Genomic DNA, 21,435 nt, shown 5'->3' with positions numbered 1-21,435 from the left:
CTGCTTCTAGTCTCGTATTGAGACTATAGAAGCATGCAAAAAGTGAAAAAAAAAATGTTTTTAAAAATCTTAAAAAAATTAAAAAAATATAAAAATTTAAATCACCCCCCTTTCGCCCCATTCAAAATAAAAAAAAAATAAAATCCCCACATACACATATTTGGTATCGCCGCGTTCAGAATCGCCTGATCTATCAATATAAAAAAATAATTAATCCGATCGGTAAATGGTGTAACTAGAAAAAATTCTAAACGCCAGAATTATGTTTTTTTGGTCGCCGCAACATTGCAATAAAATGCAATAACGGGCGATCAAAACATCGGATCTACCCCAAAATAGTATCAATAAACACTTCAGCTCGGCGCGCAAAAAATAAGCCCTCATCCAGCCCCAGATCCTGAAAAGTGGAGACGCTACGGGTCTTGGAAAATGGCGTCATTTTTTTTTTTTTTACCAAACTTTGGAATTTTTTTTCACCACTTAAATAAAAAAGAACCTATACAAGTTTGGTATCTACGAACTCGTAATGACCTGGAGATTAGTAATGGCAGGTCAGTTTAAGCATTCAGTGAACGTGGTAAAAAAAAAAAAAAAAAAATCTGTGGTATTGCACTTTTTTTGCAATTTCACCGCACTTGGAATTTTTTTCCCATTTTCCCGTACACTAAATGGTAAAACTAGTAATGGCGTTGAAAAGTACAACTCGTCCCGCAAAAAATAAGCCCCCACACAGCCATATTGACCAAAAAATAAAAACGATATGGCTCTGGGAACAAGGGGAGCAAAAAACGAAAATGCAAAAACGGAAAATTCCAGGGTTGCGAAGGGGTTAATAAACCGGCGCGTGTTATAATCAGCTTACCTGGGGGGCGGCGGCGTTGGTTGAGTGGGGTCCCAAGTGGCAGGGTCGCTGCTGGCGGAGGCCGGATGGGGTGTTTGGAGGCAGAAGTCGGGAGATGGCTGCGGGTCCCATGCTGGTAGGATGAAGTGTTCGGTGGTGCGGGGGCTTCGCCGACATTTTGTGACAGCCGGAGCCCTGCACCTTCCATACTTACTAATACGGTGGACACTGAGAAAATGGCCGCCGGAGGCGGCTTATGCTCAAATTGAGATCTCGGCACTGAGATCTCGTCTCCCGAGATCTCGGCTCCCGATCTCAATCTGAGCATGCGCCACCTCGGTGGCCATTTTCCCGGAGTCCACCTCATAGAAGAGTATGGAAGGTGCGGGCTCCGGCTTTCACAAAATGTCGGCTTAGCCCCCGCACCACCGAACACCTCATCCTACCAGCATGGGGCCCGCAGCTATCTCCCGACACCTGCCTCCACCAGAAGCTTCTGGCAACAGCGACCCTGGGACACCGCTCCACTACAGCCAGTAAGCTCCACCGCTCAATTGGGATTATAAGACTCACCCCCAATTTCCCCCCAAATTTTAGGGAGGAAAAGTGCGTTTTATAATCTGAAAAATACAGTAACTCATTTAGAAATTTATGGCAGCTACACATCTCAAAAAAAAAAAAAAGTTGGGACAGGGTTAAGAAAAGGCTGGAAAAGTAAATGGTACTAATGAAAAACAACCGAAGGGTCAATTTTCAACTGTCACATGACTGTATAAAAAGAGTAGTTAGAGAGGCAGAGGCTCTCAGAAGCAAAGCTAGTCAGAGGTTCACCAATCTGTGAATAACTACATCTTAATATTGTGGAGCAATTTCATAAAAATGTTCCTCATTGTAAAAGTGTAAAGACATTGATTATCCCACCATTTACTGTACATAATATCATCAAAAGATTCAGAGATTCTGGAGAAATCCATGTGCACAAGGGAGAAGATCAATGTTCAGTATTGGATGCTCGTGATCTACCAGCCCTCAGGTGGCACTGCGTTATAAACAGGCATGATTCAATCTTGGAAATCAATGCCTTTGTCTCAGGAATACTTCTAGAAATCATTATCTGAACACAGTCCACAAATGCAAGTGAAGGTTCCATCATGCAAAGAAGAAGCCAAATAGCAACACAATCCAGAAACTCTGCCATCTTCTCTGGGCCAAAGATCATTTGAAAGGGTCTGAGGAAAAACTGTTCTTTATGGAAACCATGGACGCCATCTCCTGCAGACTCAGAAGGTGAGGGACCATCCAGCTTGTTCTCAGCCCACAGTTCTTCCATCTCTGATGATATGGGGCTGCATTATTGCCTATGACATGGGCAGCTTAGAGACGCTATCAATGCTGAGCATTATATAGAGGTGTTAGAACAACATTTGCTCCATCCAGGTGACGTCTATTTCAGGGAAGGTTTTGCATATTTCAGCAAGACAATGGTAAACCACGTACTGCATCCATCACAACAGCATGGCTTCCCCGAAGAAGAGTTTGGGTGATGAAGCGGCCGCCTGCAGTCCAGACCTTTCACCAAGAGAAAACATTTGGCGCATTATAAAACAAAAATCCGGCAAATAAGACCCTGGACTAGAAACAGCGAGAATCCTACATCAGACAAGAATAGGACAACATTCCTCTCCCAAATCTCCGGCAATTGTCTCCTCACTTCCCAGACGTTTCCAGACTGTTGTGAAAAGAAGCCGGTATACTACACAATGGTAGACATGGTCCAGGCAATGCTATTTTGAGATGTGTTGTTGCAATCAATTTCCAAATTAGTTAATTTTTTCAAATAAAATGAAAAAATGTATAATCACCTTCTGATCTGCCTTTTATGTCCTGCTGTGAATAAAACATGGTTATAAGAGATTTCCAAATCATGCCATTCTTGTTTTCTTTAAGTTTTACATTGGGGTTATAAAATTCATTCTGGGCTTAGCAGTCAAGGGGGCGGTCTTAATCGGTGATTGACAGCCTTCTCTATATTTATGCTGATACTTTGACGGCTGTTTATCACTAACATGATTTTTCATTGGACTCAAAAGAGCAAAATGAGCAGAGATTTCTTTTAATGGAACGCAGGTTATTCAGAATCCTATATATTAATGCACTCTGCTTCTCCGTCCTGCTGCTCATACACAATTTTTAACATGACCGGTTCCCTTTAAAGACAAACTTGATGGAACATCTCAACAGTTTTAGCAATATGTCGACTTTTAAATCACCTTGGATAACTTCCTGATTCCATTTCTTTATTTTCATTTTATTCAGAAGTTCTTCTGGATCCATGTAGGACTTGGTGTCCATCCTCTTCCTGCCAAGCAGTATGTAAATTACAGGAGCAAGGTCCCCAGAATCCACAGCTGGTCCAGTGCACATCGTGTGACATAGAGTTCTGCTCGTCATGCAAGGCCAACTGGCACCCGGGACAAGGCTGTCAGGAGAATATGCCGATTACCTTTCTCCCAGGAGAGTCAAGGTACAGACTGACTAATGTCAGAGAGCACCACAAGGATGAAAAGTGTTTACTGGAACTATCAGTAAAATTTTTAATCAAGCACAATCTTGTATAAGACCTCTAAGCAAACCCCACCCCATGCTTAAGCCACTTGAGTCTATTAAGGGGAATATGTCACCAGGTTTTTGCTACCTAATTTGAGAACGTCATAATGTAAATCCAAAGACACTGATTCCTGCAATGTGTCACTTACTGGGCTGCTTAGTGTAGTTTTGATAAAATCGCTGTTTTATCAACCGGAGATTATCACTAGGGGACTAGTAAACCTGCTGCTATGTAGTCCTTCATATTCATGAGCTTTGTATAACCCCACACCCACCACTGTTTGGCCGATATCTGCCCATACAGAACTCAGCATTCAGATCTGCTGCAGATAAAACAGGGATTTTATCAAAACTAAAGCAAGAAGACCAGTAAGTGACACATCGCTGGAATCAAAGTCTCTGCCCCTACATTATGCTGCACTTAGAATGGGTAGCAAAAACTTGGTGACAGATTCCCTTTAAGGAGTGCTCTCTGGAATACTTGTCTTCGAAAACTGCTTTTCTCCTTGCTGTCTACATTGCCAAAGCTTTTGGCTCCAAGAAGCCTTATATAGCTTTGGTGCCTGATAAAGTCACCGTGAGACATTTACCATGTTTCAGGCCTAAAGCTCCTTCAATCTCCTTCGTTCCAGAACATTAGTGAGTCTTCTTATCTTTCAGCATGAGTTTTCCTCGGGTGAATCATCATCATCCTGTCATCTCCTGGACTTAACTATTACTAGAACTTTTCCATAAAAAAATTAAACCTTTTGGTTAGAGATGAGTGAATGTATGGCAGCGCAAATTAATTCTACTCAAATTTTACAAAAGTCCATATTCGCCAAAATTCTGATTCTTTTGTAATTTGCTTCCACATGGATTTAGCAAAGTGGTAGCCATCGGCTGTCATTTTTCTAAATCGTGAAAGGCCATCAAAATGTAAAAAAAAAATCCTTATACTCAACTTGCCGCTCACTTCTCCGACCCTTCCGCTCCTCGGCATTACTCACACGGTCCTTGTTGCTTCTTCAAATCACTGCTGATCACGTGGGCCCCACGCTGGACCTAGTGTTCTTCCTACGATTAGCCCCGGGAGGTTTCTACGCATGTGTGTGTGTGTGGTCATGGAGCTTGTCCTGATGCTATGACCTTTGGTGAAGATTCAATGAGGACCGGACAGGTGATGGTGAAGAGTCGGTAAGGTGAGTATAAGTATTTTTTATATTTTACATATTATGATAATTATGTTTTGGGGAGAGACATTACATTTGCAGAGAAGAACTTCTTTGCAAATTGAATTTTTCGAGAAAACTCAAATTTTGCTTGATCTTCTCATCCCTACTTTTGGTGTATTTTTCTGGCCCTAACCAGGGCATGAAAGCTGAAGTATAAATGAAGCTATTTGTCTTGCCTATACCTACTCGGATCTTCCTTAGCCCTCAGGGTTAGGGTTGGCTCAACGAGATCTGTGTCTCCCTCTGTAAGTGAACGCTCCTCTGTGTCCGTTTACAGATCTGTAATTCGGCATGCTGGACTTCTCCAAATACTTTTATTAGACATTATAGACTTCAAAACAGATCCGCAGTCGAGACGGCCTCTAGGCGGTCATTTTTGAGGACAACACATAGTATCTCGTAGGGGATCTTCTTGCTACATCCCAAATGTTGTGTTGCTGAAAGGGAGGGAAGTGATGATTCAGAATGTAAATCTGTGGAAATTGATCCGTGACGCAGTTTTCATGTAAGTTTACGTCACAGATGTTTCAGTGCGGATGTCGCCCCTTTCAATGAGCAGGGTGAAATATGTGGAGAGTCCACAATAACATTTTCATGGAGATTTTGATGGAAATCCGTGATTGATATTAGGTCCCATGTGGACGTGCCCTTACATTGCCAGTTTATTGGGTAAACCATACAGGACATATTCTTATATTTCCTAGAGGTGGCTGATCCCATAAGACCAGAACAGGACCCATATTTGTGGGATCGCAAGATGTTCTTATATACAAAGAAATATGGAACTGTATACATAATGGGGATTACAATTCAGACTTTTTTTTTGTCTTTTCAGCTCAGCATTAAAAATTATAGAAGACGACATTCCGATCAAACGGTGCCCCAAGTGTAAGGTCTACATAGAAAGAGATGAAGGCTGCGCGCAAATGATGTGTAAAAACTGCAAGCACGCGTTCTGCTGGTACTGCCTAGAGTCACTCGATGTGAGTTTAACATTTATGTGTTTTCTAAGCAGGTTCTCCCATAGTGCCTAAATGCATGGCCTAAGTTTAGGGCTCTTGCAGCGTTCCTATTATTTGGCCAAGTATGATCCAACAAAACATCAGGTCGCACCCCGACCAATGTTGTTCTATGGTGCCGTGCGTTTCGCACTCAGTCAGGCAGGTCAATTTGTGCATGGGATACATCGGACTGCACTCAGATGTCATGTTTTTACAGTGAAAGTCAGCGACAGATGTAAGATCATTGGAGCAGGGCATGCTTTTCATCGGATGGTGGATTGGATAGGGCGTCCCGCCCTAGTTAATGTGATTATATCATACACTGCCTAATTACAAGCATCATACGCCAAGCCTGTGCAGCTCTTACATCTGCCTGTTCTCTCTCAGCCTGGAATCTTGGCTGTAACCCCTTCACGACATCAGTCTTACAGGTCCGGCGAAAGTCGGAAGCGGGTTTATGGAGCAGGCTCACTGGAATAAAAAGCAATCAAAAATTTGTATACATGCCTAAAAGGCACCAATACAAATTACAGTTCCCTAAGCAAAAATAAAAATATATAAAAAAAGTGAATAAACTTTTAATTTGGCATGCGTGCAAAAAAAGCAACATTTCAGCTCCAAAGAGTTTGTCAAGTTTTTTTGCATTTATATTATTAGGCTACTGGGCTGTTACCTGCAGTCTAGCACCTACCAACTTCTTTCTTTGCTTGTGCTGCCTCATTATTATTTTTTTTTTAAATACACACTGTATTTTTCGGACTATAAGATGCCATGGACCATTCGTGCCGGACCATAAGGCGCACAGGGTTTAGAGGAGGAAAATAGGGGGGAAAAAATTGAAGCAAAAAATGTGGTAACATATTTAATCCTGTGTGGCTCTGCAGCTGTTTCCAACCTACAGCTCCCATCATCCAAACCTGTCCGGGCATGATTGGGAGCTGTAGTTTTGCAAGAGCTGTAGGGACACATTGACAGGTGACTCTGCATTGGAATTAAAAAAGGAGCCTTCTTTTTTTAAATTTCACGCTTGCGCACATTCAAGTCCTGACGTTCCTAAGCAAAATGGCGCTGGGGGCTGCACATGCGCAGATTGGAATCTTGGCTCAACGGTGCCATTTTGCTGGAGACCGCTGCTGACTTCCTTCAGCGGCGACCCTTCTCCTGCCTCTTGTGACTTTGCTCCACTGCCGGATAGCACCCAGCCATGTTATACGCCTGTGTGAGTGAGCCCTAAAGCACCACTCCAGCATTTTTTTTTATTGCAGCACTGGAGTGGTGCTACTAATGTAAATTCCCTGCCCCTAGTCCCATACTTACCAGCCGCCGTCTTCTGCTGTTATCGGCCCCTCTCCTGTCATGTTCTGCAGCTTGTGACCTGCCAGATCTCGCCAGTGTTTGCTGGTCGGACCGGAAGTCACTACTCATTGTAAGTCTATGAGGCCAGAATGAGGTCATCATAGACTTACACTGAGCGCTTGTGACCGTTACCTCTGACTTCCGGTCAGTCAGAAGTTGCGGTCACAAGATGGCGGCACTGGACCGGAGTGGCACAGAGAACAGTTGAAGACCGTGGCTGGTAAGTATCATACTTGGGCAGGGAACTTAGATTAGTGGCTCCAGTACTAAAATAAAAATAAAACACTGGAGCATTAAACTGCTACTGGTCCTCTAGGGGATTAATCCCTTTCAGGCCACGTTCACACGTTCAGTATTTGGTCAGTATATTACATCAATATTTGTAAGCCAAAACCAGGAGTGGGTGATAAATACAGAAGTGGTGACGTATACTTTTCCTCTGATTGTTCCTCACATGGTTTTGGGTTACAAATACTGATGTGAAATACTGACCAAATACTGACTGTGTGAACATGGAGTCTGAGGATGTGCACAAAAAAGAATCAAATCCCATATCATCCATTTTGCATCTGATTTTTATGGCTTCATTGCCGTTATTAACATAGGTCTTATAAATAGTACCTGATATCTGATGTACATTTCTGTTTCACAGGACGATTTCCTACTTATACATTATGATAAGGGACCGTGTCGAAACAAGTTAGGTCATTCCAGGGCATCGGTCATATGGCACAGGACACAGGTAGGTGGAAACGTTATAGCTGATCCATTAAATAGCTGTTTTGACATCTGGTAAGATATTACAAGTGCTCTTGTCAGCAGGGAACTATTGATATACTGCATTGTGCATGGCAGACAAAGCATAGAGCCTCATGCACATGGCAAGGCCTTGTGCCCGGATACAGTACACATGTTGTCTCCTGTCGTTCCATATGTGACAGAGCTGGGAGCACTTTGGCCCAGATTCATCATTTGTGGTTTTTTTTTTTAAGTCACTTTTCTTTTCTTAAAGACAACCTGAAAAAATGCTAAAACTCAAAAATACTAAAGACACTAAAGAGGAGCAAATTAGTCCAGAAAACTGGAGAAACAACAATGTTGTTTCTGGGACTTTATGTGCTGCTAGAGCAGGGGTGGGCAATTCATTTTCCCGAGGGGCCACATGAGAGACCGTGACTGTTGTGAAGAGCCGAACCAATAGGCTAAAATTAATTCTACTCAATATTAATACTAACATATTAAATATAATTATTTTATATTAATATTAATTGTATCACTTAATATTGAGTAGCATTATGTATGCTGACATTCACCTATATACCGTATGAGCCTTCACACAGCACACTATATACCGTATGAGCGCACACACAGCCCCATATATACCTTATGAGCCTTCACACAGCCCCCCGTATACCGTATGAGCCCATGCACAGCCCCCCATATACCTTATGAGTCCGTACACAGTCCCCTATATACCGTATGAGCCCACACATAGCCCCTTACATACCGAATGAGCCCACACACAGCCCCTTATATACGGTATGAGCCCCCACATAACCTCCTTTATACAGTAGGAGCCCCACATAGCCTCCCATGTACAGCATATACCCCAAGTATCCTCCAACATACCGCATGTGCCCCATGTAGCCTCAGATATACAGCATGTGCCCCATGTAGCCTCTGATATACAGCATGTGCCCCACGTAGCCTCTGATATACAGCATGTGCCCCACCTAGCCTCTGATATACAGCATGTGCCCCACGTAGCCTCTGATATACAGCATGTGCCCCACGTAGCCTCTGATATGCAGCATGTGCCCCACGTAGCCTCTGATATGCAGCATGAGACCCCACATTGCCCCCTATGTACAGTATGAGCTCCACATTGCCCCCTATGTACAGTATGAGCTCCACATAGCCTCTTTTATTCACCATGTGCCCCACATAGCCTCTTATATATAGCATGAGCCCCCCATATACAGTAGGAGCCCCACACAGCCCCCTATACACATGCAATTATCTCATACACATGAAAAAAAAAAAAAACACCTCCACATACCTCGCTCCCGTTCCCTCTCTGCATCTGCTCTCTCCGATGCACTGACTCTTCGCAGTGCACAACTGACGTGATGAAATGAGGTCATTGCGACTGCTGTCTCACACGTTGATTGGTGGAAGATGGAGCCGGCAGTGTCGGCTTCCACCAATGTATTCACCACCGTCTGCATCCAGAGGATGTGGAGAGTAGTGACAGCGAGCAGCGGATGGACTGCGGGTGGGGGAGTGCACGGTGCGGGCCATGGGCCACTGTTTCAGCCCTTTGGCTGTCTTGCTGGGGCGCACTTTGCCCAGGTCTATGCTATAGGATATGTACACACAACGTCTTCCGACTGACGAGCCGCCATGTTTTTCCTAGCAAATGCCCTTGAAGAAAAAGCCAACAGTCTTTTTCCTGAAGTGGCTTCGCTGGCGGTATCGCCATCGTCCTTTTTGTGACTACGACTCTGTTTCCGGTGTCTTTTTCCTGTTTATTCAACTATAAAGCCCCCAAATGAATGAGCAGGTCTCTTCTTTTACTCGCTTTATTGTTTCCAAACTATGGAGCGATTAAAAGAAGTAATAAAGGACTGAGCATGGGCACTATATACATTTTTTTGCTGCGCTTTTTTAGGTGGAATGCACCTGAAAAAGACCTCATGTCCACATACCTGTCACGCTGGGTGTCGGGGGAACCCAGCGTATAACGACAGAAAAAGGGAAGGGTGCCCTACAAGTAGGGAAAGAGGGAGTGGAGACCAATAAACAGCTCAAACGACAAATCCTGACTCCCCTATGGACCCTATATAGATTCTGCATCTATCACCAAGCAAGAAACCTGGCCCTAGCTGACCCTAAAGCTAGGCCCTAGGTAGGGTGAGCACTAGTCAGCCCCACTGCAACTAAAGTACACACAAGGGAAACAAACAAGGGAATACACTTGCAACACTTGAAACACGGCAACAAACCACAAAGGAACTCCAAGAAAATTTAAGCCAACTACTAGAATTCCAGGCCTGAATAGAATTAGAACACTCTGTCACGAGCAACTCTCTGGAGAAACTGAGTGTATTTAAGGATAAAGCAAGGGCGTACTAATTATCAGCAGAAGGTGAGGATCACCGCTGGGTCCTACAGGGAGAGGGATCATGAAAAGATCAGGAAGATGTTTGCAAAGCCAAACGCAGGGACCTTCTACAGCCGGACCCCGTATGACTGTCTGTCAAACCTGACACACCCGTGACAATACCCATATGGTGCCACAATAAAGGCGCTAACACAGATTATAGCAACAGGGCGTCAGCTATTGTATATAGCTGAAACCCACTTAATTTTCGCCTATCGCACGGCATTATTATTTTATTTCTCAGGTCAGTAAAAAGGCGTATTGATGGGCATTAAGGAGTTAAAGCTTTGTGTTGTAGAAATATATAAAAAGGTAAAAGAAAAATTAAACCTAAAGACGGCAATGAAAACCTTAAACTTCTATTTCTAGATGTTCTAGTTGGATGTCTGTCATTTACTATGTAACTTCTGCCCCCTGGGGTTGAAAGGCAGTAATTCTGTTCAATAATACTGCTGATTGAAGATGATACAGATGACCGATGCATGAAATATAAATGAACGCACAATTAAAATAATTATTAAATGATTAATATTTCATGTTAGGCTAACATTGTTTATTCCTAATTCACTTAACGACTATTAGAATGAGTTACTTTAATGATGTAGTGTAAAGCTTAAGGTATGTGTACACTTTAAAGGAGTATTCCCATCTCCAAGATCTTATCCCAATATGTAATAAGTGTAATAATAATAATATTATCAAATATCTCCAATTCTAAATGTAGTATAGATCTTCTGATTAACTATGTCGCTTACCTCATGTGCAGGGTATTGCAGTAGCTTAGGTATCCATGGTTACGACCACTCATATAGTGGCAGTTAGTTAGCTGTTAGTGGCCGTGGCCAGGGATACCTAAGCTACTCTAATGCCCTGCACATGGTGTAAGCGACATAGCGAATCAGAAGAACTATACTACATTTGTAATTGGAGGTATTTGCTAATATTATTATTATTACACCTACTGCATGTTGGGATAGGATCTTGGAGATGGGAATAATCCTTTAAGAATTTGATGCAGAAATATCTGCACCATTTCTGTATCTCTTTCCAGTAAAAACGCTGCATAAAATAAGCACGTTTTTGATGCATTTTTTACGTGTTTTTGGTGCAGATTTTTCCCCGTTTCATTAGTATGAGTGAAAACTGCAGCAAAAAGAGTTGACATGCTGCTGATTTAAATCTGCTCCAAATCTGCTAGTCACAAACAAGCAACGTGTGCATGAGACTTCAAGAATCTCATTCACTTTGCTGGCATCAAGAAACCCTTCAGGTTTTGTGACAAATCTGCGCAGGAACAAAAGTGACAAATGTACAACGTGTGCACAGGCCCTAAATATACATCTTTTGAAAGACAGACATAAAATAAATATTTATATAGATAAATAAAAAAGACAGATAGTAGCACAACCTTAAGCAGATTTTGGGTGCAATACTTCCTGAGTAATGCGGTTGTCCAACGCGAAATATATAAATGGAAAAATCAGGCACAGACCGTGTTGTGAGGTCGAAACATTGCACCAGTTGGTGCTGGATTAAAGTCCACAATTTTTCCTTGAACTGGAGTGCTGCCTGATTTTTTCCATTTAGATAAATAGATATTAGATATTTAACAGATTAAACACATAAATAATAGATACGTGGATATATATTAGATTTGAAGTAGAGGTGATACAGTAACATTCGTAGATAACATGGATAGACTTGATCTAGATAGATAATAGATAAGTCACAGGTTATAAATACATAGATAGATATATAAGCAAAGAAAATGGCACAGCACCAATAACTGAAAAAAAAAGAGAAAAAATGGGGTGCAAAGCCTCCTACACAATTATCCAGTTGTAAAATAGATAAAAATAAAAATAGGCTGTACTCCAAAATTAGCAAAGCAAAAAGGACCTTTAACTGCCACACCACATGGGCTATTAAAGGTCCTTTTTACTTTGCTAATTTTGGAGTACTGTCTAGTTTTATTTTTATCTATTTTACAACTGGATAGATAGATATTAGAAAGATAGATAATAGATAGATATTAGATAGATATTTTAACAAATATCTATGTTTCACAGAATATCCATTAAACATTCTTTTAATCTTCATCTTTCCTCCACAGGTGGTTGGAATATTTGCGGGATTCGGCCTCCTACTTTTAGTAGCTTCCCCCTTCCTCTTGCTGGCCACACCATTTGTTTTGTGTTGCAAATGTAAATGCAGTAAAGGAGATGATGACCCACTGCCAACTTAATGCTGAGGAGAGTGTTGTGGATTTTCCCAGCGTCCCAGGCAGAACTGCTGAAAGCTACATCACACTTAGGACACGTTGTAGCCTCGGCTGAAACAGCTTCCCAGGACATACAGTAACCTGTATCATTATAGTGAGATCTCGTGTTCTCGCCGCTCCTGACTTCACTCCAGGATCGTGATGCCTGAGGAGGATAAGTCGCACAATGTACAGATAAATATCATTCATCCACATAACAATCGGGTCTGACGTCAGTTCTGGTTCTGTCGGTCCAGTTTTAAACTGTTTTTAAGCTTAGTGTCTTCTATGCCATTCCTGATTTTTACCTTCATTTGTATCTTTTCATTTCCTTGTAAAATGCTGTATATTTCTTAAAGTGCATTGTTCTGAAACTGTGCATTGTTCTGAAGCTGTGCATTGCTGTAGATTAATTCCTTGTTTTATATCGCAGAGTACACAATGCACCAAGCTTCACGTTTGTTGCAGTCTGGATTTACCAAAGTGAGAATTGCTAAAAAAAAATGGAGAAAAAATTAAAAAATTTAAATCCAATTTACGTAGAGTTTGCTGTTTTTTAATACATGCCATTGTGGCTTGCCTAACGTGAGAGCATACTTTTATAGCCGTGGTTCTCATCACTCTTGTTTTCCCTCCATACAGATTATTAGCTTCATGCCTACCTGCAATGTGATCTACAAATTTAACACAGGTTACCTTGACTCAAATAACACAACACTGATATTTTTTTAGCACAGAATAGGGTCGTTTTGATACCTAATCTGACATTGGTCAATGACTTGTGCAATGTTAAGTTTTCTTAATCCTTTCAAGTGAGATAACATCTGTGACGAGTTATCAAGATGGAGCATTGTGAGTCATGGTAACCTTTCCTACATCTAAAGAACCCTATACAAATTAACAGTAAAGTATGCTGAACCCTCTAAATTCAGCAGGATCGGCCAACAGTCTAAAATGTAAGGGGCCTCAAGCCTCTCCCTTGCTAGATGATATCAAGGAAGAGAAGGATCTGGCATGTTGTATATCCAACAGTGAATCCTTTCATTTTCCATGAGATTAAGACCCTGCCAAAGTAGGCTGGCAGAGGCTCTTTCATAGAGAACATAGGAGCACTCGGCCGAGCCAAGCACTCATGTTTATGAGGGGCTCGGGAGAGATATATTTCTAATGTCTATGAAGGGCTTAAAGGGATTATCCTACAAACAAGTTGCATTTTAATGAATATTTCTTGGAATAATAATAAATTACACAATTGGATATGTTAAAAGAATATGTTCCTGTGCTGAGATAATCTTATAAATGTGTCCTTGCACTGTACTGTGTAATGGCCGTGTCTAACCATGGACAGCTGCTCCAGCTTATGTTCGGCATATACCATAGCTCCTGGCCTGAGGTGGAAGCATAAGTCACATTTCTATTCCTGTTTTATCACAGGAGCGAGTCCTCTGAGCTTATCATAAATCAAGTCAGTGACACATGATCTCCTGTGGCTGCTGAGCTCATATTTGTCTTACTTAATTTGTGATCAGCTCAGAGGGCTGGAGACGTGGCTGAAACACTCACTTTCTTATGCAACACATTTCCCTGCCTGTTTTATCACAGGAGCAGCATCAGCAAGCCCTTGTTGTGTGTCTGTAACCTCACTTATCATAAGTGACTTAGGTTTTTTCCCCTGTTCAGGAGCCGTGTTAATAGTATGTGCCAACTATGAACTGGAGCAACTCTTCATGGTCGGCCACAGCAAATAAGACAGTACATAGTAAAGGCACATTTATAAGATTATCTCGGCACAGGAATATCTTTTTAAACATATAAAGTTGTGGAACTAATTTAAATGTACTTGTAAATGGGACAACGCCTTCAAGGGCAAATACGAATTATAAGGTAGAACATTCCAGCAGCTATACTATGGACTTCCAGTAGGTTTGCTGGTTATGAGATTAAAGGTTATGGATATATTTGCACTGGATTTTTTTGTGATTATTTTCTTGCAAAACTAAGCAACTTTCTGCATAGTCTTCATTAAAAATGCTGCATGTCCTTCATTTAGCTAGTCTACAAAATCTGACTCAGATCTGTCAGTTCACTGCTCCTGGCTCTGACTGCTCTCTCGGTTTTCTACCTACCTTCTAAGTTTATGTCCATTCAACGTTTTTATCAATAAGATTTGACCTGGAACTTGCCTGACAAAGTGCTAAAAAATGACAAAAAATTACCTTATGCACTGCAATGTCAAAACCACTAAAATTAGAATATCATAAAGTTAATTTATTTCAGTTCTTCAATACAAAAAGTGAAGCTCATATATTATATAGAGTCATTACAAACAGAGTGATCTATTTCAAGTGTTTATTTCTGTTAATGTTGATGATTATAGCTTACAGCACCTGTATTTCGTCTTTTTGAGCTTCAGGCTTCAAAAAAAGTGGCCGGTTCATTCTTCTGCTTGGAAGCCGCTCAGTAGTTTTATATACACAATTAAAAAAGAAATAGTCGCTGCTGGCCAGGTCTCAGAGAAAACAACCTAAAATACACCAAAGACGACGAAAAACTCTGCCAGCGTTTTCCTGAAGCATCTGTTAAACTCTGTGTGCACATACCTTCACTGTTTAGATGGCAAGAGATGAGCAAATTGATTCTAACTAAGGCTGTGTGCCCACGATGTGTTCTTTAAGTGTTTCCGCAGTGGAAATTCCGCTGCAGAAATGTTTAAAAAACGCTTGGTAGAAGGCCTGCCATGTTCCCCAATGATAATCCGCATGTGCTGTGCACATGCTGCGGAAATTTCCGCTGCGGATTATCATTGCGGAAAAAAACACAGCACTACCAATTATTTTGCGGAAGCGCTGCGTTTTCGCCACCATTGACTTGCATTGGACCGCATGACATCCGCATCACTGCATCTGTACATGCGGATTCCATGCGTTTCAATGTGCGGATGGTACCCCAGTTTGGAGAAGAGGATAGTCTCCTCCGGACCCGGGTACCATAGAACCTGTAAAAAAAAGAATAAAATAAAAAATAAATATTATACTTACCTTCTGATGGCCCCCGGTGTGCTTGTCTCTGCTTGCCGGCGATTTTAGCATCACTTGGAAAGTGATTGACAACTTGGTCACACTATATAAATCCATGTAACCGGCATGGATTTATATAGTGTGACCGAAAGAATGTTAAAAAATAAATATATACTTACCTTCTGATGGCTCCCGGTGTCCTTGTCTCTGCTTGCCGGCAGCTCGCGGTGGACTGAAGGACCTGCGCTGACGTCACTTAGTCATGTGACGAGTCACGCGACCGCTGACGTCGGCAGGTCCTTAAATCTACCGCGAGCTGCTGGCAAGCAGAGACAAGGACACCGGGAGCCATCAGAAGGTAAGTATATATTTATTTTTTACCATTCTTTCGGTCACACTATATAAATCCATGCCGGTTACATGGATTTATATAGTGTGACCAAGTTGTCAATCACTTTCCAAGTGATGCTAAAATCGCTTGGCAAGCGCTTGTTAACCTGGATGCGGAAATGCATGTGAAGAACGCTTCATATCCGCATGTCCCTGGCAGGAAAAATGCATGTACAATCCGCATGTACAATCCGCATGTACAATCCGCATGCGTTTTTTCTGCCAGGGAGATGCAGAAACGCTCAGGAAAAAATCAGCATTTCCGCATCATGGGAACATAGCCTAAATCAACTTAATTTAGAATTTCCCAAAATTTGTGCATTCAGGTGAATCAAAATTTTGTGCAATTTGCTTTATGCAAATCCAGCCACTATTTTGCTAGATTCTAAAGAGCCGGAGAAGAGTTTAAAAAAATTCTACTCACCTCTTCTCGGCCATGTTTAGCCTTGCAGCCCCTTGCTATTCTTATACTGCGTTTTTGGCCCCTCCATGCCGAATAACCCATCATACACTTTTGCCTCGAAATATCAGGACGTCACACTGTAACGTCATGAGGGGTGTGATCCTCATGACGTTTTGAGGCCTCGTCCGTTTGAAGGAAGAACGTAAGTGAACACTGAAGCAGAATTTGGACTGGTGAAGGGCTGCTTGGCTGGATAGGTGGGGGTCAGGGAGAGGTGACTAGAATTTTTTTAAGATTTTTTTAACTAGTGTTAATTTGGTTTAGAGAGGCCTCAGAGGATAATAAGGAACATTTAATTCTCAGTGAATAAATTTGATATAATTCGAATTTTATGACCAAATTCAAGCAGATCTGCCAAATCGAATTTCAGCCAATTCACTCATCTCCTATACATAGCAGGGGGGACCAGGTTGTATACAGAAGGTCAGAAATAAGAAAGGAGGGAACAAGTTATGAGGGAATCTCTAAAGCTGCACATGATCCTTCATGAGCTGAAGAAGAGGAAAGGGAAATCGCTCCAGAAATGAAGATGTACTTAATGATTTCTGGCACAGAAGTGAACACTGCCCCGGCCTGGCAGCCATGAAAGACCAAACTAGTTGGCAAACCAGGGTAGTGCAAATCCTGTTGCTCCTATTTTGAACATTGATAGTTCAACCTCTTGGACCATCACTGATCCAGAGAATGAAGGGAATATGGTCTCCTCGCCTTATTGATTGCTCAGAAGAGAGCCATTCATTATAAGCAGTCACCCATCAGAAAGTGATGGCTTTTCCTAGTATCATGCCATTCATTTCTATGATGGGAGGACCCCAATAATGAACAGTGTACCTTAGTCTGTTAAATTATTGCAGGTGACCTAATGTGACTTTTCAGGACCAGCCAGATTAAAAACTCAAAAAGTTTGCAGGCTGCTGCCAATTTCATGGTACCATGAATACCTCGCTCCTGTAATTTGTGAATAGTTTTAGAGCTGCACTGGCTTTGTATAGATTGAATCTTTCCACGTACATACAGTGCTGGAGGTTTATACTAATATATGCTAGTGGACCTCATGTCCTGACAACCAGAAGGGGAACATGTTGTCTACCAATTACAGATGATGGATTACCCGGTAAGTTTATCTTAGTTTTTTAGATTTCTATGTTTGCTATGGAGGAGTCGTGGGAAGGAGAGTATGTGGTGAGTTTTTCTTTAGAAGGTACTTCTGTATTTTATGACATGCCACAGAGAAGGTGTGGCATCAGTTGGCATCTAGGTGCTTGTCATCGTGTCACAACTTTAAAGGGAATCTGTCGGAAGTTTTTTTGCTATGTAATCTGAGAGCAGCACGGTGAGATTCTGAGAGCCTGATTCCAGCAATGTATCACTTGCTAAGCTGTGTTTTGCTGTTTCAATAAAATCAGTGTTTTATCATCAGGAGATCATCACTACAGGACTAGGTGTCTTGTGCCTCCTAGTCAACTGCTCGGTGTAGCCACGCCCCCACCAATGATTAGCAGCTTTCTATCAATATACATTCCACATAGAGAGCAGCCAATCAGTGGTGTTTGGCGGGGTTATACCGGGCTCACAATTCTGATCTCTGCTAGATCTGCAGCAGAGAAAACTGTGATTGTAGTCTGAGTCTCTATGAGTCTCAGCAGTCTCATAGGCATATATGAGGCTGTCCACTTCGGGTCAGGAGACCCGTGACCAGTCCATACATCGTGATCAGTACTTGGACCAGAACGCACAGATGTATGAATCCGGTCTTCTTCCTGCCCCCATTAATGCTACCAAATATGAGATAAAAGATTGCAGATAAACAATTGTGAACTTTCTGAACTTCTGTACAATTTGCTTAAAGCAAATGTGTTATAAGAAAATGACCCATTTGTCAGATCAGGTTTTACGTTAAATGTTTTTTTTTTTTTTACAATATTTTTTTTGTTTGTTTTATTTCCATATTACTATCTATATATAAAAAAAACAGAAATCATGTATTTTCATCTAATTTTAAACTCAAACTTCCTGTTCTGTATAGATGACTTTTCAGCAGTCTCATTATCATCGCAGACCGAATTACAATGACAGATAACATCCCTACACAGGGTCTAAGTCTGCCTATTGATGTTAAAATCCATGTGGATTACCTAAAATAATACGAAATATGACTCTAAAAATAACCCTGATGGACAGTGTGAAAATTTGTAAGACTTCAGATTTTTGTTTTTATACAGATCATCGAATATACAAAAAAATCATTACCTAATCTTAAAAAAATACATTTAATAAAAAACTGATTTAAACAATAATCCATTTTCTGATTAAATAATTAAAAATTCCTAATAAAAATGTTTTTTTTTCCCCATCCTAGCAAGTTTTAACCTATCCACAGGTGCTATATTTTCAAGATCTGATGAGATCCCAGCGATGGGAATAACGCTTTAATGATGCAGACACACAGGGCCGGTCTTGGGTGCATCAACCCTTTTTCCTGTGATGGGCCACAGTAAATCTCATATGGCAGTGAATAGCATTGTTTCTGTACTTAAGTGGGATTTTTTTTTTTCTGGGCATTTGGTGCTTAAGATAAGACACTATTTGGAAGCATGAGTATTTCTACAGTGTGTTTAACCAGAATCCTGGAAATCAGATTAGATTTATGTGGTGTGCTAAGACAGAGCTACACATAACTGCCAAGTTCTTGCTATAACACATGCAAAAAATGCTGAGAAAAATACCTCTTCAATCGCCCGCGTTAATGCTCTGGTGGTTCTCCTCCAGCCAACCAGTATGTGACCCCTGCAGCCAATCAGTGGCTGCAGCGGTCCTGTGCAGGACCAACAGTTCTTCATGTGAGAGTTGTGGCCACTGATTGCAGGGCTGTGGAGTCGGAGTCGGTGTCCATTTTGGTTGAGTTGGAGTTGGAATAAAATGGACCGACTCCGACTCCTAATATATATAATAAATTGGGTACAGTAGTTCAATGCAGTTTGTGGGGAATATTTTTTCATAAGAATTTGGGAAAGTTATGAAATGTCCTATAAATGTCTGTCCTATTCCTGATCTAAGGATCTAGACTTTTAGCTGAGATGAATCTGTGCTACAATAAATTTATCACTTAAACATGAGCCATGAATGAGGGAGTCGGAGTTGGAGTCGGAGTTGGAGTCGGTGTCATGGAAATTGAGGAGTCGGAGGTTTGGCTTACCGACTCCACAGCCCTGACTGATTGGCCGGCAGGGTTACATTTAGGCTGGACCAACTGAGCATCTGAGATGGATTAGCGCGGGATGGAAGCGGTGAGTAGCGTTTTTCTTTTTGCCTTAGTGCATTTGCTGACTTTGTTTTTCAATTAGGTAAGACCTGAGGGGTTCACAAACATTATCTTTAAATTATACTTCCTTTGCTATGATCTTTATAAAACTTCCCATATCAATATAAACTTACTCTACAGTGACTCAGTGTCTGTCAGCACAAAATGACTTTTCAAAGCAAGCACCAGTTCTTGGTGCACCCTTGGTGTGGCCAAAGAGTTCACTTTCCCACCTTCTTGTTTTACATCTGTTTCTGTCCTATTTGTTGACTGACAGCTGTGGCTCTACAGGAGCCAGAGATAGATAGAAAACAAGTAAATGTGGTTCAAATCCAGCACCAGTGCTTGGTTTGAACAGTTATTTTGTGCTGATAGACTTCCTTTAACTTGTTGCATTAGCTTTGAATTGCATTGTATATTTCTGTATATTTTACTTATGCATTTTTTGTCTGTACGTTGTTTTATATGATCCCTTTTTATCCGTTCCGCTGCCAAAGCACATTTGGATTTTATTTTTATTCAGATTATGGTTCTTTATACGTGGTATATTGTTTATTAATTCTGGCATTGTCTAATCTAAAGTAGGTTGTGTGGCCCAAGTGCCTAAGAACAATGGAGGCGGCCATTTAATGGGTCAAATCAAAATTTACCGCAATTGTTCCGATTGGCGCAGCTGTGCCATGGTGACCTGTATTCCCTCTCTTTTTCTGCTGTAAAACCTGGCCTTCTTCACCATTTGAAATTTCGGGTCATTAAAGTGACGTTTCTTATGATTTCATCTCTTGAATGACTTCTATTTACATGCTATATATTGAAGGTGAAACGAGTCTGTATATTTAATATAGGTTGGTGTGGGAATATGGTCCTACACTGTTAAAAATGTCACCACTACACAGGACAGTAGTTTTCAGGACATAAATACAGATCTGTCGATCCTTACTTTTCTGCGATACTCTATCGAGCAGACACATAAAGTGGCTTGCAAAAGTATTTACCCCCTTGGCATTTTTTGTGTTTTGCTACCTCTCAACCTGGAATTTCACTGTTTTTTGGGAGTGTTTGCATCAATTCATGTAAAGAACATGCCTACAACTGAGAACACTTGGTTTTCTTTTTTTTTTGTCAAGTAAACAACAAATAGGACAAAATAGCTGAAAACTTCAGTGTGCATAACTATTCAATCCCCTAAAATCAGTACTATGTAGAGCCTCGTTTTGCAGCAATTACAGCAGCAAGTCGCTTTGGATAAGTCTCTATGAGATTTCCACATCTTGCCACTGGGATTTTTGCCCATTCCTCCAGGCAAAACTGCTCCAGTTCCTTCAAGTTAGTTGGTTTTATTTGGTGAACAGCAATATTCAAGTCTGACCAAAGATTCTCAATTGGATTAAGGTTTAGGCTTTGACTAGGCCACTCCAAAACATTTACATGTTTCCCTTGAACCACTCGAGTGTTGCTTTAGCAGTATACTTTGGGTCATTGTCTTGTTGGAAGGTGAACCTCCATCCCAGTTTCAAATCACTGACAGATTGAAACAGATTTTGCTCAAGAATAACCCTGTATTTCACACCATCCATCTTCCCCTCGACTTGGACCATTTTCCTATTCCTGCTGCCAAAAAACATCCCCTTAGCAGGACTTTTAGGAAGAGTCGCTCCAGGGACAAAATCAATGGTACAATCATAGTCTCTATGGGGAGGCAATATTGGTGACTCCTCTTCAGAAAAAACTCTCCAAAAATCCTGAATAGGTACAGGTAATTCCCCTTTTTCCACCGCAGCAATACGTCCGTTACAACACTTGTCATAACACTTAGGACTCC

At 41.3% G+C, this 21,435-nt stretch overlaps 1 protein-coding gene across 4 annotated transcripts in view; it reads left to right on the top strand.

The window, feature by feature from the left end:
- Positions 1–12,644, top strand: part of RNF144A (ring finger protein 144A) — a 65,367-nt gene extending 52,723 nt beyond the window's left edge. For all 4 annotated transcript variants that reach the window (XM_073674192.1, XM_073674194.1, XM_073674193.1 and 1 more), the window contains 4 exons: positions 3,158–3,365; positions 5,498–5,645; positions 7,672–7,761; positions 12,296–12,644. In XM_073674192.1, the coding sequence (XP_073530293.1) occupies positions 3,158–3,365; positions 5,498–5,645; positions 7,672–7,761; positions 12,296–12,427 (578 nt within the window). In that variant the 3' untranslated portion in view covers positions 12,428–12,644. The remainder of the gene's footprint in view (positions 1–3,157; positions 3,366–5,497; positions 5,646–7,671; positions 7,762–12,295) is intronic.
- The last annotated feature ends 8,791 nt before the right edge of the window (positions 12,645–21,435 follow it).

Source organism: Phyllobates terribilis, unplaced genomic scaffold (genome assembly GCF_046119375.1).
Source record: "Phyllobates terribilis strain yellow unplaced genomic scaffold, ASM4611937v1 Scaffold_3__8_contigs__length_932513732, whole genome shotgun sequence".
Taxonomy (NCBI): domain Eukaryota; kingdom Metazoa; phylum Chordata; class Amphibia; order Anura; family Dendrobatidae; genus Phyllobates; species Phyllobates terribilis.
The sequence above is the reverse complement of the archived record's forward strand: the minus strand, read 5'-3'. Positions and strand labels throughout refer to the sequence as shown.